This window comes from Tympanuchus pallidicinctus, unplaced genomic scaffold (genome assembly GCF_026119805.1).
Source record: "Tympanuchus pallidicinctus isolate F22 unplaced genomic scaffold, pur_lepc_1.0 scaffold1, whole genome shotgun sequence".
NCBI classification, from domain to species: Eukaryota; Metazoa; Chordata; class Aves; order Galliformes; family Phasianidae; genus Tympanuchus; species Tympanuchus pallidicinctus.
Window position 1 is genome coordinate 27,509,917 of NW_026294618.1, and position 18,978 is coordinate 27,528,894.

Here is an 18,978-nt window from a genome sequence, read left to right on the forward strand (position 1 = left end):
GTTTGTAAAATTCATGTGGAAATGTCTTCCAAATCTACTCGAGTTCATACATGAGAAAAAACACATTTTATTTCAGAGTAATACAGTATTATAACATGCCTAACTGCACAGAACATAGTATATCTTTACAGGATGTAATAAATACATTGAAAATTGAGGTACATTTCCCTTAAGAGGCATAAGTCATTAAACAAAAAAACTCAAATATAAATAAATATAAACATACATAAATAAAAAGGACACGAAAAAAGTTGCTGTTATTCTGTGTGTAATAACTTGTGTGACAATCATCATCAACACTGCAACTACATCTTTCCAATCACAGTTCGCCTCCAGCACTACCTTTCTCTTGTTTGGATGACTTTCATCAACCCAAGATCTTCATATTCTACATCCATTAGCTAAAACAAATCATCAGTAAAAAAGCTGCCTTACTTTTACAGAACACATCTAGACAATTTTCTTGAAGTTACTTAGAAGTACAGTATGCCTTTTAGCAGCTTCGATAATCAGAGGAACTTCCTTATATCTGTACATCACCAATTAATTTACTTACTGTTTGAAGAACAGGTAGCAGCATATTCAATGGATTGGTCAAATTGGTTCCTAAAATTATAAATCCAGAGTCAAAGCCAGCTGAATGTAGAGCTTTGTCTAAACTGTAGAAATTAAGAAAAACTGGGTAAGCTCTATGGTTATTCAGGAGTTGTTAAATTTAAAACAGCAGCTCAAAAAAAAAAAAAAAAAAAGCTGAACTAAGCCTAGAGATTAAGAGTTGTTTCATACATATACAGACCCATTGTTCTATAAAACTCACTGCACTCATTCTAAGAAATCTATATTGATTTCTTTATTTCCTCAGTGTTTTGGTTCTTCCTTAGTTCAGGCCATATAATTTATTTGCCCAGTCTGAAAAATTAAAGAAACTTAACCAGAAGTTTCAAGCGTTGGTAACAATCTTCATTGAAATCTCTACTTTGTAGCTGTCTATATTATTTTCAATTATATGAAACAATTATAATGTACGTGATTACACATTATATATCATTTACCACAAGGAAAAACACCTGTTAACCAGCCCAGCAAGTACCTACACACTTAAGTTCATTCAAGCACTCAATAGTTCCATAGTCTTAACCAAGTTTGCTTAAAGTTCATGATTTCTCTACCACATTAGAACTGTTTTCAGCAGCATGCAGTTAAACTGAGACATGCCCTTGATTGTTTTAGTACGTTTTGATTTCAATATGCATTACAATGAAAAATGCAGCACTGGTTATAGAAATATATCATAGGAAAGAAACTGCTCCTGAAGCAAGTCACCCCAAACTGAGTTAGATGTTAGAAGAGAAAGTGCATAGTTCACGTAGTTAAAAGAAGTGTTGAAATTTACTTACTTTGACAAGAAGAGAGAGACTGTGAAGAGCAGTGCTACAATGATGAAGAATACTCCCCATACAATCTGGAAGCAAAAATGTTTTACAATGAAACTGAAAATGCCTGCAGTTGATAAAATAACAAAACTTGTCAGAGTTCCAATAAAGGACTAGCAATCTTGGAGCTCAGGCCACAAGCAGTTAAAAATAGTTTTGGTAAAGATTTGACAGAAGCACTAGAAACGCTTACTCAGGTAAGAAGATTTATATCAAGCATTCAAAAATATGAGCACCCAAGAAGAGAACCATTTCTGTCCAGCAGATACATTGAGCTCAGAGTCAAGTGTTGAAGTACATCCTGGGTTGTAAGATCAAGTTCAAACATCCCCTGCCATGAGCAGGGACACCTTCAGGTTGCATGGAGTCCCATTGAACATGACCTTGAACATTTCTAGGGGGCATCAACAATTTCTCTGAACAACTCATCATGCTCTGAGTAAAGAATATATTCTTTAGATCTAATCTAAACCTACCCTTTTCAGGCTAAATCTCTTAGCACTACATCCTTTAGTAAGTCTAGAAATGTCAAAAAAGTGTCATTAAGAACACAGATGTTACATTAAATGAGCATAACATTCACCAGAATGCATTATCAATACTTGTTATACAGAATGGAAAACCTTCACAATATGAAGGCATTTGGGCATTAAGTATATTTCCACTGCTGCACTACCACATCCAGTAGTGTGCTCCATTTAAACAAGGTACAATTATTTCTCAGTTGAGAGCTCTCTTCCATAGAGCTATTTGGAGGAATGCTGACAAAAATCAGTTCGATGAACTGATGTAAAATTCAAGTAAGCAGGCCTATGTGCTAAAATTGCATCTTGCTTCTGCCTGCATGTCCTCAGTCACCGCTATTATTTCAAAGTAGCTTTCAAACCTCAAGTTACAGAAAGCAGCTTTCAGAGTATTTTAAGTCATAGGTTTAAGTTACCCAAGAATTTACCTTTGAAATGATCTTTAGACTTGAACAGACAAGAAAACAACTACTGCAGTAGTAGAAGAGTTGAGTTTCAAGAAAATATAAATGCAACTTGAATACTGCCATACTTAGATATGCTTTCATCTAAGTACAAATGATAAAGTTGACATTAACACATCAAAACAACCAGATAACCTCTCCTCTAGAGAGTTCTAGAACCAAAGTTCTATATTCCTTCAGCTGCCCAAGGGAAGTCATTTAACCTGTTCAACAGTTTTAAACAAACAAAAGCCAACCACTGCTCTTATTCTGCTAACAAATCAGAAGAATAGTTACGCACAAATAACTGCTATGGACCACTGTAATTATCAGCTATTGCTACTATTTCTGAAGTGTTGGAAAGCTTTTTTAGTAAGCTTTTGCTTGGAAACCTGGATCACCAATATAAAACTGCCTGATGTACAAACTAAAAACAGAATGTTTTAAGATCGTATCTCTCTACAGTAAACTCTCCCTAGGAATTAGCTGTTCAAGAAACAGAAGCACAAAAAACATTAAGCTTGCATTACTTTATGACTTCCTATTTACTACAGGCAGTAGATATATCCATACTTCCTCTGGCATATGTCTTTTGAAACAAGGCATTACACAAGTGAATAAACAATTGATAAAGAGCTTCTTATGTTTTAACCTCTACTCCAGTTGCATTAACATAAGCCTTTTCTATCAAACTTAAAGGCCTACAATTCTCCCTTAGTTCATTTTATGCTTCTACAGGACTATTAAGACTTCTAAATCACAATTAACATCAACTTACATTCATGTAATTTCATAGAAGATCTGAGTCAATAGCTGCTATGTCAGAAACCTCATGTTATCTACATTCTTCCCGTACCTTATAACTTGCCCTATAGACTAACCAAAGGCTTCACTTCTATTAATCAGCACATAGCTAATTAATAAACACTAACACTCAGACTCACAGGCAAGCTTGCAACTTACACAGTTTGTCTGAGTCTCTAACAGCTGAAGAGCAATCTGATGAAGTTAAATTAAGAGCAGCTTGGTATAACTGTACTGCTATTAGTTTAAGCCAACTGGATTCTCTTAAAATATTTTAGATAAAGCCATGAAAATTTACCAAAGGTTCTAAATTCTGCTCTGTCACAGCACAAATGAGAAGGAATTCAAACCCCTGAGAACACATTCTATTTTAAAACAAAGGACAGTACTTGATTAAGCAGAACCGCTTGTTCTTTTAACAGGCCTATTTATTAACTGGTACTAAAAAGCTTTGACTACTAGATCAGGCAAAAAATAACCTGGGTTTCCACCAAACAGCATACAGAGGAACTAGAGGAACTGAAGGAGGTTATCTTCCAAAGAAAAAAGCAATCTTTAATTCATATTAAAAGAATTCAAAGCTTTCAACACAAGATTAAGTTCACTTCCACACCACAGTATTTTTGTAAGCAAGGTCTCAATGCTATCACAACTCAAGCCCTGTTATTATTTTCACTTTAATCAGGCCTGCTCCATTGTCAGGTCAGTTTCTAAAACAATCAAGTGCAAAACACTGACCCAACTCCTACTTGTACTCAAAATATATTTGCTACTGAGTAGGTTGCAGATCTGCTACCTTGAACTCATGCCATTTCTCTCATCAACTGTAAGCATTTGCATGGATCTTCTAATCCTAGAGTATGTATCAAGGAACTGCCAAAAAGAGTACCACATTTTTATGCAAGACTGTAGACATTACAAACAGTCATTAGCATATAGCATGTGCTGCTTCTTGCACCCCCCCACAACATCATCCTTTTTAGAGTTATACAGAGAATTCTTTGCATCCTATCCCTGCTCCCAGAAGTCTGGGAAGCTAAACTGTTTGATCTCTGAAAAACTTGGATGTTACTGAGACGATCATGGAATTTAGGACAATTTCATTCTGAGTAGACATGACCACATGGGAACAGGTGGATGTCCCTAACAAAAAGCTAGAACACTTACCCTTGCCTGCCCAGTTACTTCCTATAGTGGCACTCATATCAATGGAAAAAAAAAAATAGTGAATCAGCTTATGGTAATTGTTCCATGACTTTAAACCAATATCAAAGAAATAAACATTTAAAATGTCATGGTTTCGTGATGCAACATACAAATGGGCTAGAGACTGAGGGGTGGACTTAACTATGGATGCTATTGCACAGATTATTCATGATTGTGACACATGCACCACAATTAAACAAGCCAAGAGGATGAAACCTCCCTGGGAGGAAGGGCAATGGCAAAAATATAAATATGGGGAGGCATGGCAGGTTGATCATATCACCTTGCCAGTCTCGCAATGGTAAGCATTATGTGCTTACTATGGTAGAGACAACCACTGGGTGGCTTGAAACATATGCAGTACCCCATGCTACCGCCTGAAACACCATATTAGGTCTCGAGAAACAAGTCCTGTGGCGACATGGCACCCCGGAAAGAATTGAGTCAGATAATGGGACTCATTTCAAAAATTCTCTTGTAAATACTTGGGCCAAAGATCATGGCATCAAGTAGATTTATCATATCCCCTATCATGCATCAGCTTCTGGTAAAATTGAGCACTACAATGGGTTGTTAAAAATCATGTTGAAAGCAATGGGTGGCGGAACATTTAAGCACTGGGAGAAGCATTTGGCAGAAGCCACTTGGTTGGTCAATACCAGAAGACTGATAAATTGTGATGGTCCTGCTGGCTCCCTACATACTGTCAAGGGAGATAAGGTCCCTGTAGTACATGTAAAGAACATGCTAGGAAAAGCAGTTTGGGTCTTTACAGCTTCCAGGAAGAGTAAACCTCTTCACAGCACTGTTTTTGCCTAGGGACCTGGGTCTACATGGTGGGTGATGCAGAGAAACAGGGATATCCAATGTGTACCACAAGGGAATTTGATGTTGGGGGAGTGCAGTCAGTAATCCCATATATAGGTTTGCATGTGCTTGTGTTTAATGTTTGGTAATTATTGTTTGTATATGTTAAGCATAATGTAGTGATGTAGAATAAGGGGTGCAATGTCATGGTTTTGTGACTTTTGGTATTCCACATCATAACATCATGTGGGGCACTGGGAGTTTAACTGTTAATGCTCAAGTCCTGGGTACCTGCCCTGAAGAGAAGGAGAACTACATTCCACAGGGGACTTCGTGGTCACAGAAAGGAGATAGAACTCCTGGCAAGGTCACCTGATGGGCACTTTTTCATCTTCACTGGCTCTCGCCAGTCTCCATGCTGCTCAACTGGACTGCGCATCTCACCTCAAAGTTGTGGTGAGGCCTATCCACCTTTCAGACATTCTCTCTCTCACTATATTTATTGATTTCAATTCTAATTATATTGATTATAGTGTGCTATCTTGCATTCCGATAATATATTTAGTAAATTAGTTTGTTTCTCCTCAGATCATTGCCACTGTTTGTAATTATTTTGGGGGTCCCATATTCCCTTTTTTCCAGAGGTGCGGATTTTGCAAAATCCCTGCACCCTGCTAGTCACAGAACTGGGCCAAACCTGCCGGTAAACTGTTGCCATAGAGGAGCAATCATTCTCTCAGGGCTGGCGTCTATCAACATAGTTAAAAAAAAAAAGCAGTGGCACAAATGTAACATGATTAATCAGTTACCAAGAAACAAAGCTGGATTTCTCAACAGTAATACTTAATTGTACTGTCAGCAAGTAGCTGAGAGTACAGTGGCTGGAGGGTTGGCTTCTAGTAAGAGGCCAGGTCCTGCCAGCTCCAAACAACCTCACTTCTGGGCACAGCTAAACCCAGCAGCCATTGATGGCAACTCTGGGAAACCATTTCAGAAACAGTAAAGTTTGGGAGCTGTTGGAGAAGGTCCAGAGGAGAGCCACAAAGATAAGAGGGCTGCAGTACCTCCCCTATGAAGACAGGAGGAGGGAGCTGGGTTTGTTCAGCCTGGGGAAAAGGCGGCTATAGGGTGACCACATTGCAGCCTTTTCTACCTAAAGGGAGCCTACAAACAGGAGGGGAATCAATTCTTTTTGAAGAGGTAGATAACAGCAGGACAAGGAGAAATGGTTTTAAGTTGAGGGAGGAAAGATTTACAATGGATGTCAGGGAAAAGCTCTTTACTATGAGTGGTGAGGTGCTGGAACAGGCTGCCCAGAGAGGCTGTGCATGCCACATCCTTGGAGGTCCTCAAGGCCAGGTTGGATGGGATCCTGGGCAGCCTAGTCTAGTATTAAATGAGGAGGTTGGTGGCTCTGCTTGTGGGATAGGCATTGTAGCTTCATGATCTTTACTGTCCTTTCCAACTCAGACTATTCTGTGATTGTGAGAAGATGTCAGAGTAGAAAGAAATGAGAAGTGAGCAACAGCATTACAAGCACCAATGCCAAAAAGAAAAATGAGGAGGTACTCCAGGCACCAGAGTAGAAGTTTCCCTGCTATCTATAGAAAAGACCAATAGAACAGCTATTCACATTCAGAGAAGGCACCTATTTCCTTCAGGATATGAGTCTACAGGGATCTCACATGCTAGAGCAGATTCTTCTGACAGGAAAGGTTAGGTTTGTAGAAAAACTAGACTAGCTTGACTAGACTAGCTTGATGTTAAATGATAACTCCATGCCACTCACTACTCACGTCCTCATGATCTTCCAGTATCTTCATTCTGTCTGAATTGAAAGCCTGCACCTTCATGTGAGTCGTTTCCAACTCAGTATATTCTGTTCCGAGTTTGATACACCTTTATATAGCTCTGAGTAAAACAAATCTGATTTGCAAAATTTTCTTTAGTCCATGTAAAGAAAATGTATTCCCCAGGAGAATATGAAGCTTTTTCTTGAACAACAACTCACAATAGATACTCATATGTAACAAAAATAATTAAGAGTTAGAAGGACAATACACAAAGACTGAGAAGTATGAGCGAAGACATTGAGTTAGTGCTGTAAAACAAACCCAAGTGTTATTTCTGAACACAGAGGCCTTTGAAATTGATAGAATACAACTCCCATAGATCTCACCCTCCCAAACAAAGCAGAAATAGCACTTTCCATGTCTAGTATTTGACATGAGGAGTTTAATCTGAAGTTTGAGAGACTTTAAAGAACTCCTACACTGATCAGGACTATTACATATGGCTATAAAAATATTTCCTGCTCTTCATAAAGGCCACTAATTCGAACCATTCAAAAGTTATATGGAGACAACTCAATTACTACAGAAGTAACAGTAAAACAGTTTCGCAAAAGTTGAGACAATAATAGAATGATGGACATTACAACCTGCATAGGACAGCTTTAGGAAAAGTCACAGTAAACAAGTTTTGTAATATGCTTTAAAGCACCCTACTTCAAATTAAAATTTGCCAGGAAGAATTACTGATCTGCAGCTCTGCTGTTTTAGTCTGGGATTCTTAAATCAGCAACTCACTGAGGATAATAAGAAGATAAAACCACACAAACAATAAAACACACTGGAAAATCATCCTGATCATAAGCAATAATCTGTGTAGCTAGTGATATTGTAAACCATCCTATGAGAATACAATCAATTACTGAAGTACAAGTGTACGGACACTACATGTGGCCATCACATTTCTCAAATGTAAGGTTAATGTAGAAAGCTGAAGGAGCTACAAGCTACTTTCAATCAAAGGAAACATCAAAACCATTGAAGTGAAGAGCTACAGACATCTGTTTCAAATGAAAGTGTTTGGTGTAGTTTTTAAGTTATCCGCTACGAGTTTCAAGCTGAAATCTTTTGGACTTCAATTTCATCTACTCAGCATTAATAGCAGCAATGGCAGAGCTAAATGCTTACAGTCATCTTCAGTTCTATAAAGTACAGGCCAACATAATGCTAAAATTATACCCTACAGTTGTTAAGAAACACTGTGGCAATCCTGTCCCACAGAAGTATTTTTCCTTCTAAAATAGGTGTATATATATATCAACTAAGATCAAAAGACTAAGATCAAAGACTTACCACAGTGACAGTCTTTTACACTGGCTGAATATCAAGAAAAGTTCTACATATCTAGTTTACTATTGATCAAGCAATTACTTCACAGGATGCTTAATCAAAATGCATATATTCTTGTCAACATCTCTCTTCTGCTGGCTACAAGCAACTTTGATTAATATAAGCTACCTGACTTATCAAGAAGGAAGGATTCTTCCTATTTTCATATGCTTGAGAAAAAAGTAACATCCAAATTTGCTATAGCAACGTAGTACAACATTTCACATTCCCTTATCATATCTTGTTTTTAATGTTACACCACTCTAACATTAACTGCTCATGTACAGCACAGACTACAATGCAAGCTATAAGAAATATCAGTCCTTTGATTTGTTTTCCAACATGGCTACAAGTAACCATTTCTGACACTCTGTATGGGTTTTCTGGTCACAGAATTACCACCTCTGTAATCCAGTCATCCTTTGCTAGAAGATGAGTAAATATACCTACAAGATATGTTTTCAACAACCTGTTAGTCATACAATTACCCTTAACAAGACTGTAAACAGGCTTTAGCCACAGGGATCTATTCAAAGTGTTATTCTATTACTCTACACAAGATGTCCATCTTGTTTCTGTAAAAACCATTAAAAGCAAACTGACCTAGAGAATTGTTGACACTTGCTATTCTGAATAGGTCCTATATGCACACATTACATATACCATTTATCCACATACATAGGCTACAGAAAGCCTGTGACAGATAGTAGACTGGTATACTGGATGCAGGTGGCAAGGCTTCACTAGCAGAGGACTACAGAAGTGTATTTTGTAAGAATAGGCTAGAAACTGCATATCATGGATACAGCTTGTTCCAACAGATCCACAGCAGGACACTCATCCTATTGCAGACACAGTGCAGGAAAAAAAAGTCAGTGCCTGGCAGCTGTAAGAAACTACCATATGAAAAACAAAAGTTGGTGACCACAATACTCAAATCAGCAGCTATCCAGTTTTTGTGTGGTTGTGTTTTTTTTTTTTTCCCCTTCAAGAGCTGCAGAACAGGAAGCAGAATTGAAATAAAGAAACAAATGCATGCTACTGGAATTCTCTTAAGTGAGAAGGCTGGAGGAACAAACAGCAGCTATATTCCACCTTTAACACCATATAATCTATTCAACAAACCACTTTCTTTGCAGGATAACAAAAAGTAATTAAAATAAAGCATATGCAAGTCTGATCTAGAAGCAGTCCAAGTATTAATGTTTTCTGTTTTGTCAATAATGGAAACAGCTGAACAAGCTGACAACAAATAGCAAAGCCCCTATTAGCTCCAAACAAACTAACTAGCTTAGCCAAACTTTAGATCTTATATTTTAGTGATTAAGTGACTTGCCTTCTTACAGTTTTACATTCTGCAATATTAAAAATATCCCTTAGGGTTACACAAAACTACAGCAACTCTACGTGCCTGTATTTCTTATGCTTGTATTTAAAGGCTGCAAACAACATGGGAATATTGCCTGTAAAGTTAGATACCTAGATTTTTTATTTAGATGTACATTATTATAAGTCTACATGAATATAGATTTTTCCTCATCTACTTTCTGTAGCATCTGATGGGGGTATTATATTAATATTAAGCATTTGATATTCAACATGGTAATTGATGAACTTCATTTGAGGGCTGCTCCAAAAGTAATGTTTCCTATTTTATTACACTGGCCCACAGTGCCAGAGGTGGGTGTTGGTGGTATAACAATGGAGATTAAACATTCCCACAATATTCCATTATATTTTGTGGCTGTGTGACAAATGGCAGCAGAGCAGCAGTCTGACAAAATGTCTGACATGGACATGTGTATGAAGCAAAGGTGTGTGACTGAATTCCTCCATGCAGAAAAATTGCAACCACTGGCATTCAGTGACACCTACTGAACATACAGGAAGATCAAACAGCAGATGTGAGCACAGTGAGGCAGTGGGTGGTGCGTATCAGGAGTGGCAACAGTAGATCACCTCTGCTGGTGCACTGGCACAAGTTTTTAAACACAAGCATGGCAAATATGATCTTGTTCATCACTGACAAAAATGCATAGCTTATGGTGGCAGCCATCATGAAAAATAGTGTTTTGTAGTTGAGAAATTGCTCTATCAAACAGTGTTCTTTCTAATAGTTGTAATTTCCACAAAAATAAGAGGCATTTATTTCAGAGTAATCAAAAGAACGAAGCTGAAAGCTATCACATGCAACCTAATGCACAAAAAGCATAACAACTTCTTACCTTCAGAGGTCGGATAGCTTCACAGAACTTCAACCACCAACTTTTCTCAATGGTTTCCAGATGCCTCTCTCTCCTTCGAAGCGTCCTTAGTCTCTCCTCTAGTTGTTGAACAGCTCGTCTATCCCTTGATGATAGAGGTCGACCATCTCTGCACTGATTATCAGAAAAGTAGTGCAAAAGATCAGGGAACACTGAATCAATGGAATGAACAGAGTTTATACCCTGCTTGTTGAATTACAACAAATCACTTTAGACAAAATTCACACCATGAAGTTTGGAACTAATCAGAGGCACAATTTTGACCATAACTCAAATAATGAAAAATTAGTTCTTACTGATGACTAGATGAAAACACAGAAATAATTAGAACAAAGACACCCTGCTTTTTGATCCTAATTATCTGATGAAATCTAGTTAACAAAAGGTACCAGCAAACTTCTGTAATCCAATAGTCTGCAACAAGCAATAGTTGACTTTCCAGGGGTGTATTATTCTCATTATTCCAGTAAGGAGAGGTGCCTTTGCCCCAGCCATTGCCCACAGCTTTCCAAGTTATACCATAGAAAACTACTTTTTACATTTCATTACACAATACTCATACAGCATTTAAGGGATCTGCACTACATAGAGGTAGCCAAGTGCTAATGTCAGAACCATTTCAACACTGCTAGGAATCCAGTATTTCAATTCACATAACAGCTCTAACAGAATAGAGACTACCAGAATTAAAGTGCTGGGGTGGAAAAGATTAGGTTACAACAAACCATGACTCAGGATTAGGAAGATTACTAATCAAACCATTATCTCAAATGGATTGAAAAATGTGAGGGATCTTGTACATACAGGAGAAATATTCTCTGCTCAGCTTGCACTATACTTTTTAGAACTTTTGTCTTATACAATGTACAACACCGTAGTGAGCTGCAAAGCCATCAGTGGTTTACAAATGGTATTACAACCTGAAGAGGTTTAGGATTCAGAACTGATTTCCATTCATATACATTTCACAAATGTTTTATAACAGCAAAGTACATTAACTGGGAAGCAAGAATATTTGGAGCTGTTATTTATTCATAAAGATGATTAATATTTTGATGAATCTAACCTAAACTCATGGCAGCTCTATATGGCAAGTACCCAGCATTGATTAACTACACTGAGTAGGTGCTCTAACTGGTAGCAAGCTAAGTGAAGTTAATGTTATTAACCTCTACAAAATGTGTCTTCTATATATCTAAACAGGACTGGAGAAGGTTGAGTTTAGCTCCTCAGCATCATTATTAACAAAGTATAAACAACTGCAGCTGGTGGACTAAAAAAATGCTGTCAGTCTCTATTATACTACTAGCCATACTTCTTTCAAAATAACTCCAAAATAGCAAGCTAATCACTTCTTGCTTGCTAGCTTTGTCTGGAACACAAATTTACTTAATATGACCATCAACTGACAAGCTAACCAAGAAAAAAGATACTTAGGTAACTGAGAACAGTAAAGTTGATACCTTTGACTTAATCCTTAATATCCGTTGCTCCACTTCCTCAATATCTTCAGTGTTCTCCAAACGTTCATAAGCTGCACTGGTAGTTCCCTTAATCAAGTTCAGAGGCAATGCTGACATACCATAAGCCTAAAGTAAAGAAAACAGACACTCATGTTTTCACCTGTTCAGCCAACTGTATGTTGTAGCTGTAAGGTATCACTGGTTTGTTCTCTCCCTTCCATAATCACATTCTAAAGCAATCAGTTCTGTTAATATTTTAGCAAAGCATTATAAACATTATGCAGGTTCCAGAATCCCTCAGAATATTATAAGACTTTCTATAACCATAACCTACTGAAAACTTCTAAACTTAACTCCTGGGTTTTGGTCAAAAAACATTAACTATTTAATTCCACAGTCATTACACAATAAGTATCTGCCACTAAACTCAAGTTCAGCTTTGCTCTACAAATAACATTACTCCACAGTTCCAAGGGAAGTTTCACCAAATATTAAAAACATTTTCTTATAGACTTGCAAATCGAGTTTAATTTCATCCCCCTTAATCACAAAAGGCAGCTAGCAACTTCAGTTCCTACATTAAAGCTTCTTAAGTATAGGAGCAATACACACACAGACATACACTGGAAGACAACTTCTATCACAGGCTCATAACAGCAGGAAGCAATTTCATGCTTTCTAAAGCATTTTGGTTTGAACACAACTACACAAACACACAAGTCTACACATAAGATTAAGATTTCAGATTCTGAAATGAATTTGAAATGAATAGGCTAGAGTCAGCTCCATTGGGAAATCTGGGCCATGCACCTGGACAGTTGTAATCTTCTTAGAGAACAAACTACTTTGCCATCTAGATGAGCAGAAAAGCAGACTCCCCAGAAAATCTCTCTTAGCTAGGCTTCCATTTTCCAGTTTCTAAAACAGAGACATTAATACTGACTTCATATGACTTTAGAAGTGCCAGATACAGTGGAGTCATCACCCCTCTATTGCTGATACAGCCCAGGACACTGCCTTTCTGCTGCCATACCACCAGCTAACATTCACCTGGCTATTTTGCAGGTCCTTTCAGCAAAATCACTCCTCTGTCAGCCAGATCTCACCATGAATAAATGCTGCGCTCATTAGCCTAGTCTTCCCACTTGCCTATGTCTCTACACATTTAAGAGACATGGCAAACCTCTTTTCAGTGGTCTGTGGAGACAAGGGGAAACAGATCCATACCAGCCCAAGCAAACTCCATTTAAGTCTGGCTGCCCAATAATTTAATATATAAGCATACCATCTTAATTCCTAACCAGAATGAAGTAAAGACCACTGTGGAATCAAAACCATTCCCAATTGTAGCCAAATAGACTCAGTCTACAGAAACACATTTAGAGATTGCTATGACAGTAGGTTTACACAATTTTACAAACTAAGACTAGAAACAAGTTGATTCCACCAGAAGACTTCCATCTGCTTTTCAAAAAAGTGCTACAGAAGACAACATTGGTATATAAATCAGAATTCTAAATTTAAGCCTACATTTCTAAAAAGCCATCAGCAAATTAAAGGAACTTAATTTGTTTTGTTCCCAATGTGAATTATATACTTGAACATCAAGCTTATCCTAGTTATAGATATTGACAGATGATTACCAAATTCTCTGATCACTGGGGAAAGGTAAGACATACTGGTCCTTCAAGATATTGATATATAGAATGAAGACAGAAGGACAAGTCATCTTCTGTGGTATATCAAGTCTCAGCTGCATCTGCTAATTCTGCTCCAGGGATGCATTTCTCTTTAGGCTGCAGAATAAGCCTGCCCTGAACAAAGTTTTAACACTCACAAGCTGATGTTAATTTACACTCAAATTGATAAAACATGGTTAGTTCCTGCATACTTATACCAATGAAACAACAGTTTCTAGGACTTTTTAGACAACCTGTGCCTAGAAACATTAGGTCAGATGAGAAGAACTGCCCCATGAAGAGTGAAGCAGTAAAGATGAGTAAAAGATTACAACCAGTAATTACAGCATATGGTATTTCCACATTAGTTTTTCAAAGTGAACTGAATCTGTTCTTAGACACTGTTCAACCTGATAATATGCCTTTAATCTGATAATACGTGCTTTAAGGTTAGGTCTTCCATGGCTCTGGGATGCTACCAAAGCTGTTAAATAATGCCTGATTTCACTAAAGTCTCATTTTAGACCGGGGGTAGAGGAGGAAAAAAAAAAAAGTCACAAAACTAAGTTTATGGCTAAAAATAATTTCAGAGAAGATTCTCTCCTATTGTGCCCCCACAAATGATTCATATAAGAGAAAACCTCTTTTGATCTGCTTCAGAGCTAAAAAAGTTTTAAATCCTAACAGCTTACTACCCATAAAGTACAGAGAGGCACCAATGTTAAAGAGCCATTTCACTCTGATTTGATAGTCTGCCCACAGGTAATACATACTGCATCATTAAATAGATGAAGTTCAATATATTAAAGCTTCATAGATTTCCTGAAGTAGGTGGTTTCCAGCTCTAACAGATAAGAGTAACTTATACAAAAGAAAGCACATCTATCCTCTAAACAAATCTAAACAGTAAAGAATTTTGAAGACAAACTTGTCTGTTATTCATAGAAGTGAAACAATTAGTTCAATATTGTTTATACTGTAATATCAGTAGGCACTGAAGAACAATAAAAATCATATCCTAGTTGTTCCCTCACTGCATCACAGAACGCAAATTTATTCTGTACTTCAGAGAGCACTAAGATACTACTTCAGGGATTACATTAGCATTACTTCAGTTTGTTTAGTCTTCAATCCTCCTTCATTCCTTTCCTTCCTACCCTGTCAACAAGGGATCTGGCTAAAATGTTCACATTGCAAAAATCAAAATGAAATATTTTCAAATTAAAAAATATTCTCAGCCATCTGTGGAGGCAGGACAGAGGGAAATGCTCATAAAATGGAAAAGTTCTGCACCAATATGTGAAGGAACTTCTTCACAGTAAGGTGATGGAGCACTGGAACAGGCTGCTCAAGGAAGTTGTGGATTCTCCTTCTCTGGAGATACTGAAGACCTGCCTGGACACCTACCCACGCAGCCTACTGCAGGGGGCCTGGACTTGATCTCTGGAGGTGTCTTCCAGCCCCTACGATTTTGTTATTCTGTGAAATAAGCAGCTGTTGTTACTCCTGCCTTTTGTAGATTCAGCATCTTAGAACTCTATAGAGCTGCCAAAATCCCATAGACTATGGCTACATAAGGCATTACTGTCTCACTAGTTAGTTATCAGGTAAGTTAATAGTGACTCATAACCACAAAATAGAAAGTGCAGTTGAGCTAAATCATAAAAATCCCATTTACAAAAGTTGCAAAAAGCAAGTACCTTCAAGGATAAAGGATGTTTGGATGTTAGGGGGAAGTTCTTGGATGTTAGGGGGAAGTTCTTCACAAGGAGAGTAGTTAGGCCCTGGAACGGGCTGCCCAGGGAGGTTGTGGATGCCCCGTCCTTGGACGTGTTCAAGGCCAGGTTGGACGGGGTCCTGGGCAACCTGATCTGAATGTGTACGTTTGGTGGCCCTGCTAGGCAGGGGGGTTGGAACTACATGATCCTTGAGGTCCCTTCCAACCCGGGTGATTCTGTGATTCTGTGTGATAAATACTTGATATTAAAGATACCCAGAGAGGTTTGCCATTGGGAATCATAACCGCCAATCTAATATTTTAAAATTGCACAAGCCACCAAAATACTTCTAAAGCATGTTATGAAGGTAGAAACACCTAGTAAGCAACCAGACCAGCCACAGGCACACAAGTTGGTCATAAGCATAGGAAAAAACTCTGAAATGCAGCAGTTATCTTTAGGAAAGTCAAAGGACTGAAAGCTGGTTGTGAAAAATTGACTGAAAAAAGGCAGCTATTAAGCTGATTGTTTCACTGTCTACAACTATTTTGTTCAACTGTCAAAATAAGGATTCTGATCTTAGTACACAAACAGCACTATAACTGTTATGTACATTAAATATTAAGAATTACGTTTGTGATTTTAAGTTACAAGAAGTACTTGTACAGAATGGCAGAAAGGACATGTTCTATCTGACAGGTTCATATCACTGAGGTGTTTTAAAAGGTGTGTGTATATACACATACATAGAATCTTGCACAAAACACAAATTAGTCTGACAAACATTTCTTGCAGAACACTGCCCTCTAGTGAATTTGCATGAAAAAGCCAAATTGAAATACTTGAGTCTACTGTACTACTGTATCAATGTTTAGTAGGCGTAAGAAAAGCTAGGTAAGTGCTCACTGCAATTTTAAATGGACAAAAAGAATTCAAAGTTACCACCTTCACATAACTGCTTGTTTCAAGGCATCAGCTGAAAGCATGACCACAGAAGGCAAAACATGCAATTCTACAGCCTTAACACAAATAGATGCCTGTTAGACATGCACTTTTAAGTTAGGACAGTGCTTTCAAGACAGAGGAGTTAAATATAAGCTAGATTTCTACAGTATGAAGATACTAGAAAAAAACTCCACTTCAAAAATATTTTTGTATAAAAGTATTCTATATTTTGTTATTAGCACTTTATTCAAATTACATTAAGCAATTTAAGTAACAGGGAAGCTGCACTGAGGTTATTTTTTTTCCTGTATAGCACTTGCTAAGTACAGACAACTGAACGATAATGTTACTTTGCATTAATACAATGCAGCCTCATCAGCACTGCCTCTTTTGGAGCAGGCAAGCTAGTACGAATAAGTAGATTCAGACATGATACACTGCTGTATCACAACAATATTTTCAAGCTTGTATACAAGACATTAATACAGCACCTTTCCTTTAAACTGTTCCTTTCTTTTCTGAACACCTAGACTGCACTTTTCTTCCCCAGAGTAATCTCTGATTCTACAAGAAACAGTGAAATATTTTCTGCCTCTGTATCTAGCTATCTACCCTTACCATTCTAAAGACAAAAATCAGGCATGGTAACAGTGACAGTGCTTCACGACAGAATCATTAAGGTTGGAAGAGAATTAAGATCATCACATCCAACTGTCAACCCACCCCCGCACCATGCCCACCAAGCCATGATCCTCAGTGCTACATCTCCATGTTTCTTGAACACCTCCAGGGATGGTGACACCAATACATCCTTTTGCAGCCTGTTCCAGTGCTCGACCATCCTTTCTGAGAAATCTTTCCTAAAATCCAATCTGAACTTCTACTGGTGCAATTTGAGGCCATTACCTCTCAACCAAGTCTACCACAGGACAGAGATATGGCACAGGCAAGTCACAGAGCCAACAACACTTAAGTATTATTAGACATGTTTAAACATCAGACTGCTGTCCACCAATGGGGGTTTCCAGATGCCTGGTATCCTCAATGTACTAACTTTACACTCTACCCTTCTGTGCCAACTCATTCAACAGTCTCACAAGAACAGATCATAACTTAAAAGAATTCCAAGACTTCTACAAGGAAACTCAAGCGAAAGGCAGAGGAAGCTGTTTAGCTCTTTCCTAGGTTGTGAAGAGCAAAAGAGAAAGTCTGATAACTGAAATATATCTGAAGAGGCTATATCTCCTCTGCTCTGTGCTGTTGAGGCCCCACCTGGAGTACTGCATTCAAATATAAAATCTCCAATGCAGGAGAGACAGACCTGTTGGAGTGCATCCAGAAGAGGGCCACAAAAATGATCCTAGGGATGGAATACCTCTCCTACAAGGACAGGATGAGAGCAACAGGAAAAGAGGACAGACTCATTAGCAGGGTCTGTGGTGACAGAACAAGGGGAAATGGCTTCAAGCTTGAAGAGGGTAGATTTAGAGAAGGTTGGATATAAGCAAAGTCTTTTACAGTCAGGGCGGTGAGGCACTGGAACAGATTGCCTAGAGATGCAGTTGATGCCCCATCCCTAGAAACTTTCATGGTGAAGCTGGATCAAGTCCTGGGCAACCTGATTTAGCTGTTCATGTCCCTGTTCATTGCAGGGGAATTGGACTAGACCTTAAAAAGGTCCCTTCCAACTCTAAGGATTTTATGCTCTCATGGACTGTTTGGTTTATGGTGGTTTTTTTTAATGCTCATTCTATTCTCGCAAAAATATTCAATGTTTCCCAATAAGCTTCAGTTCTCTCATGGACGTTTTAGTATTCAATATTCAGTTTCTATAGCATGTGAATTTCTTCAAAAACACTGTTAAAGATTTCAAGGCACAGAACAGACTGCCCCTACTGAATGCAAGGGTCATCCATTTCTGCAACACTCATCATGACAGTATCATTCTGCTTTAATATATTCACTTTCATTTTTCACATTAACAAAAATTCATTTCTACCACAGTTTGAAAAGATAAACCTTACAGGAGAATGAGTGACTCTAAGACAAGAAGGGCTCATGTGACACATAAACCAAGGAGCTTATGTTCAAAGATGACAGACCCTGCTCCACAGCATGTGCAGCAAACTTGCCCTTGCTGGATATATCACAACTGTCAAAAAAGTTAACTCAATCAGTTGAAATACTCAACATAGCTGGTATGCCCAGTTGTCACATTCTGCATCTCTTTATCAGGCAGAACATTATCATGAAGTGTAATCTCAAAAATCTGAATAAGAAAGAGTAGAAATCTGAACAAGAAAGAGTAAGAAAACTGCCATTGATTCAGCAGTTGAACTTCCATAGTTCTCCAGGAGTGCAGTAACAATCAGGTTGTTAAAACAAAAGAACAAATTGGTTTGCTATTCTACTTATGCATGACTGCTTCTCTGTGAACCAAATCAAATAACTACATTTCTTTTGCATTTAAGAAGTGGCATTGGAGTAATTAAGTAGCAATAACCATAAATGCC

General features: G+C 37.9%; 1 protein-coding gene across 1 annotated transcript in view; it reads right to left on the reverse strand.

Annotated features, from left to right (window-relative positions):
* LMBRD1 (LMBR1 domain containing 1) overlaps nucleotides 1-18,978 on the reverse strand; it is a 67,390-nt gene that overhangs the window by 17,100 nt on the left and 31,312 nt on the right. The window contains exons 8-11 of the mRNA XM_052673639.1: nucleotides 12,124-12,249; nucleotides 10,622-10,774; nucleotides 1,398-1,462; nucleotides 557-659 (exon numbers count right to left, since the gene is read on the reverse strand). Coding sequence (XP_052529599.1) covers nucleotides 557-659; nucleotides 1,398-1,462; nucleotides 10,622-10,774; nucleotides 12,124-12,249 — 447 coding nt within the window. The remainder of the gene's footprint in view (nucleotides 1-556; nucleotides 660-1,397; nucleotides 1,463-10,621; nucleotides 10,775-12,123; nucleotides 12,250-18,978) is intronic.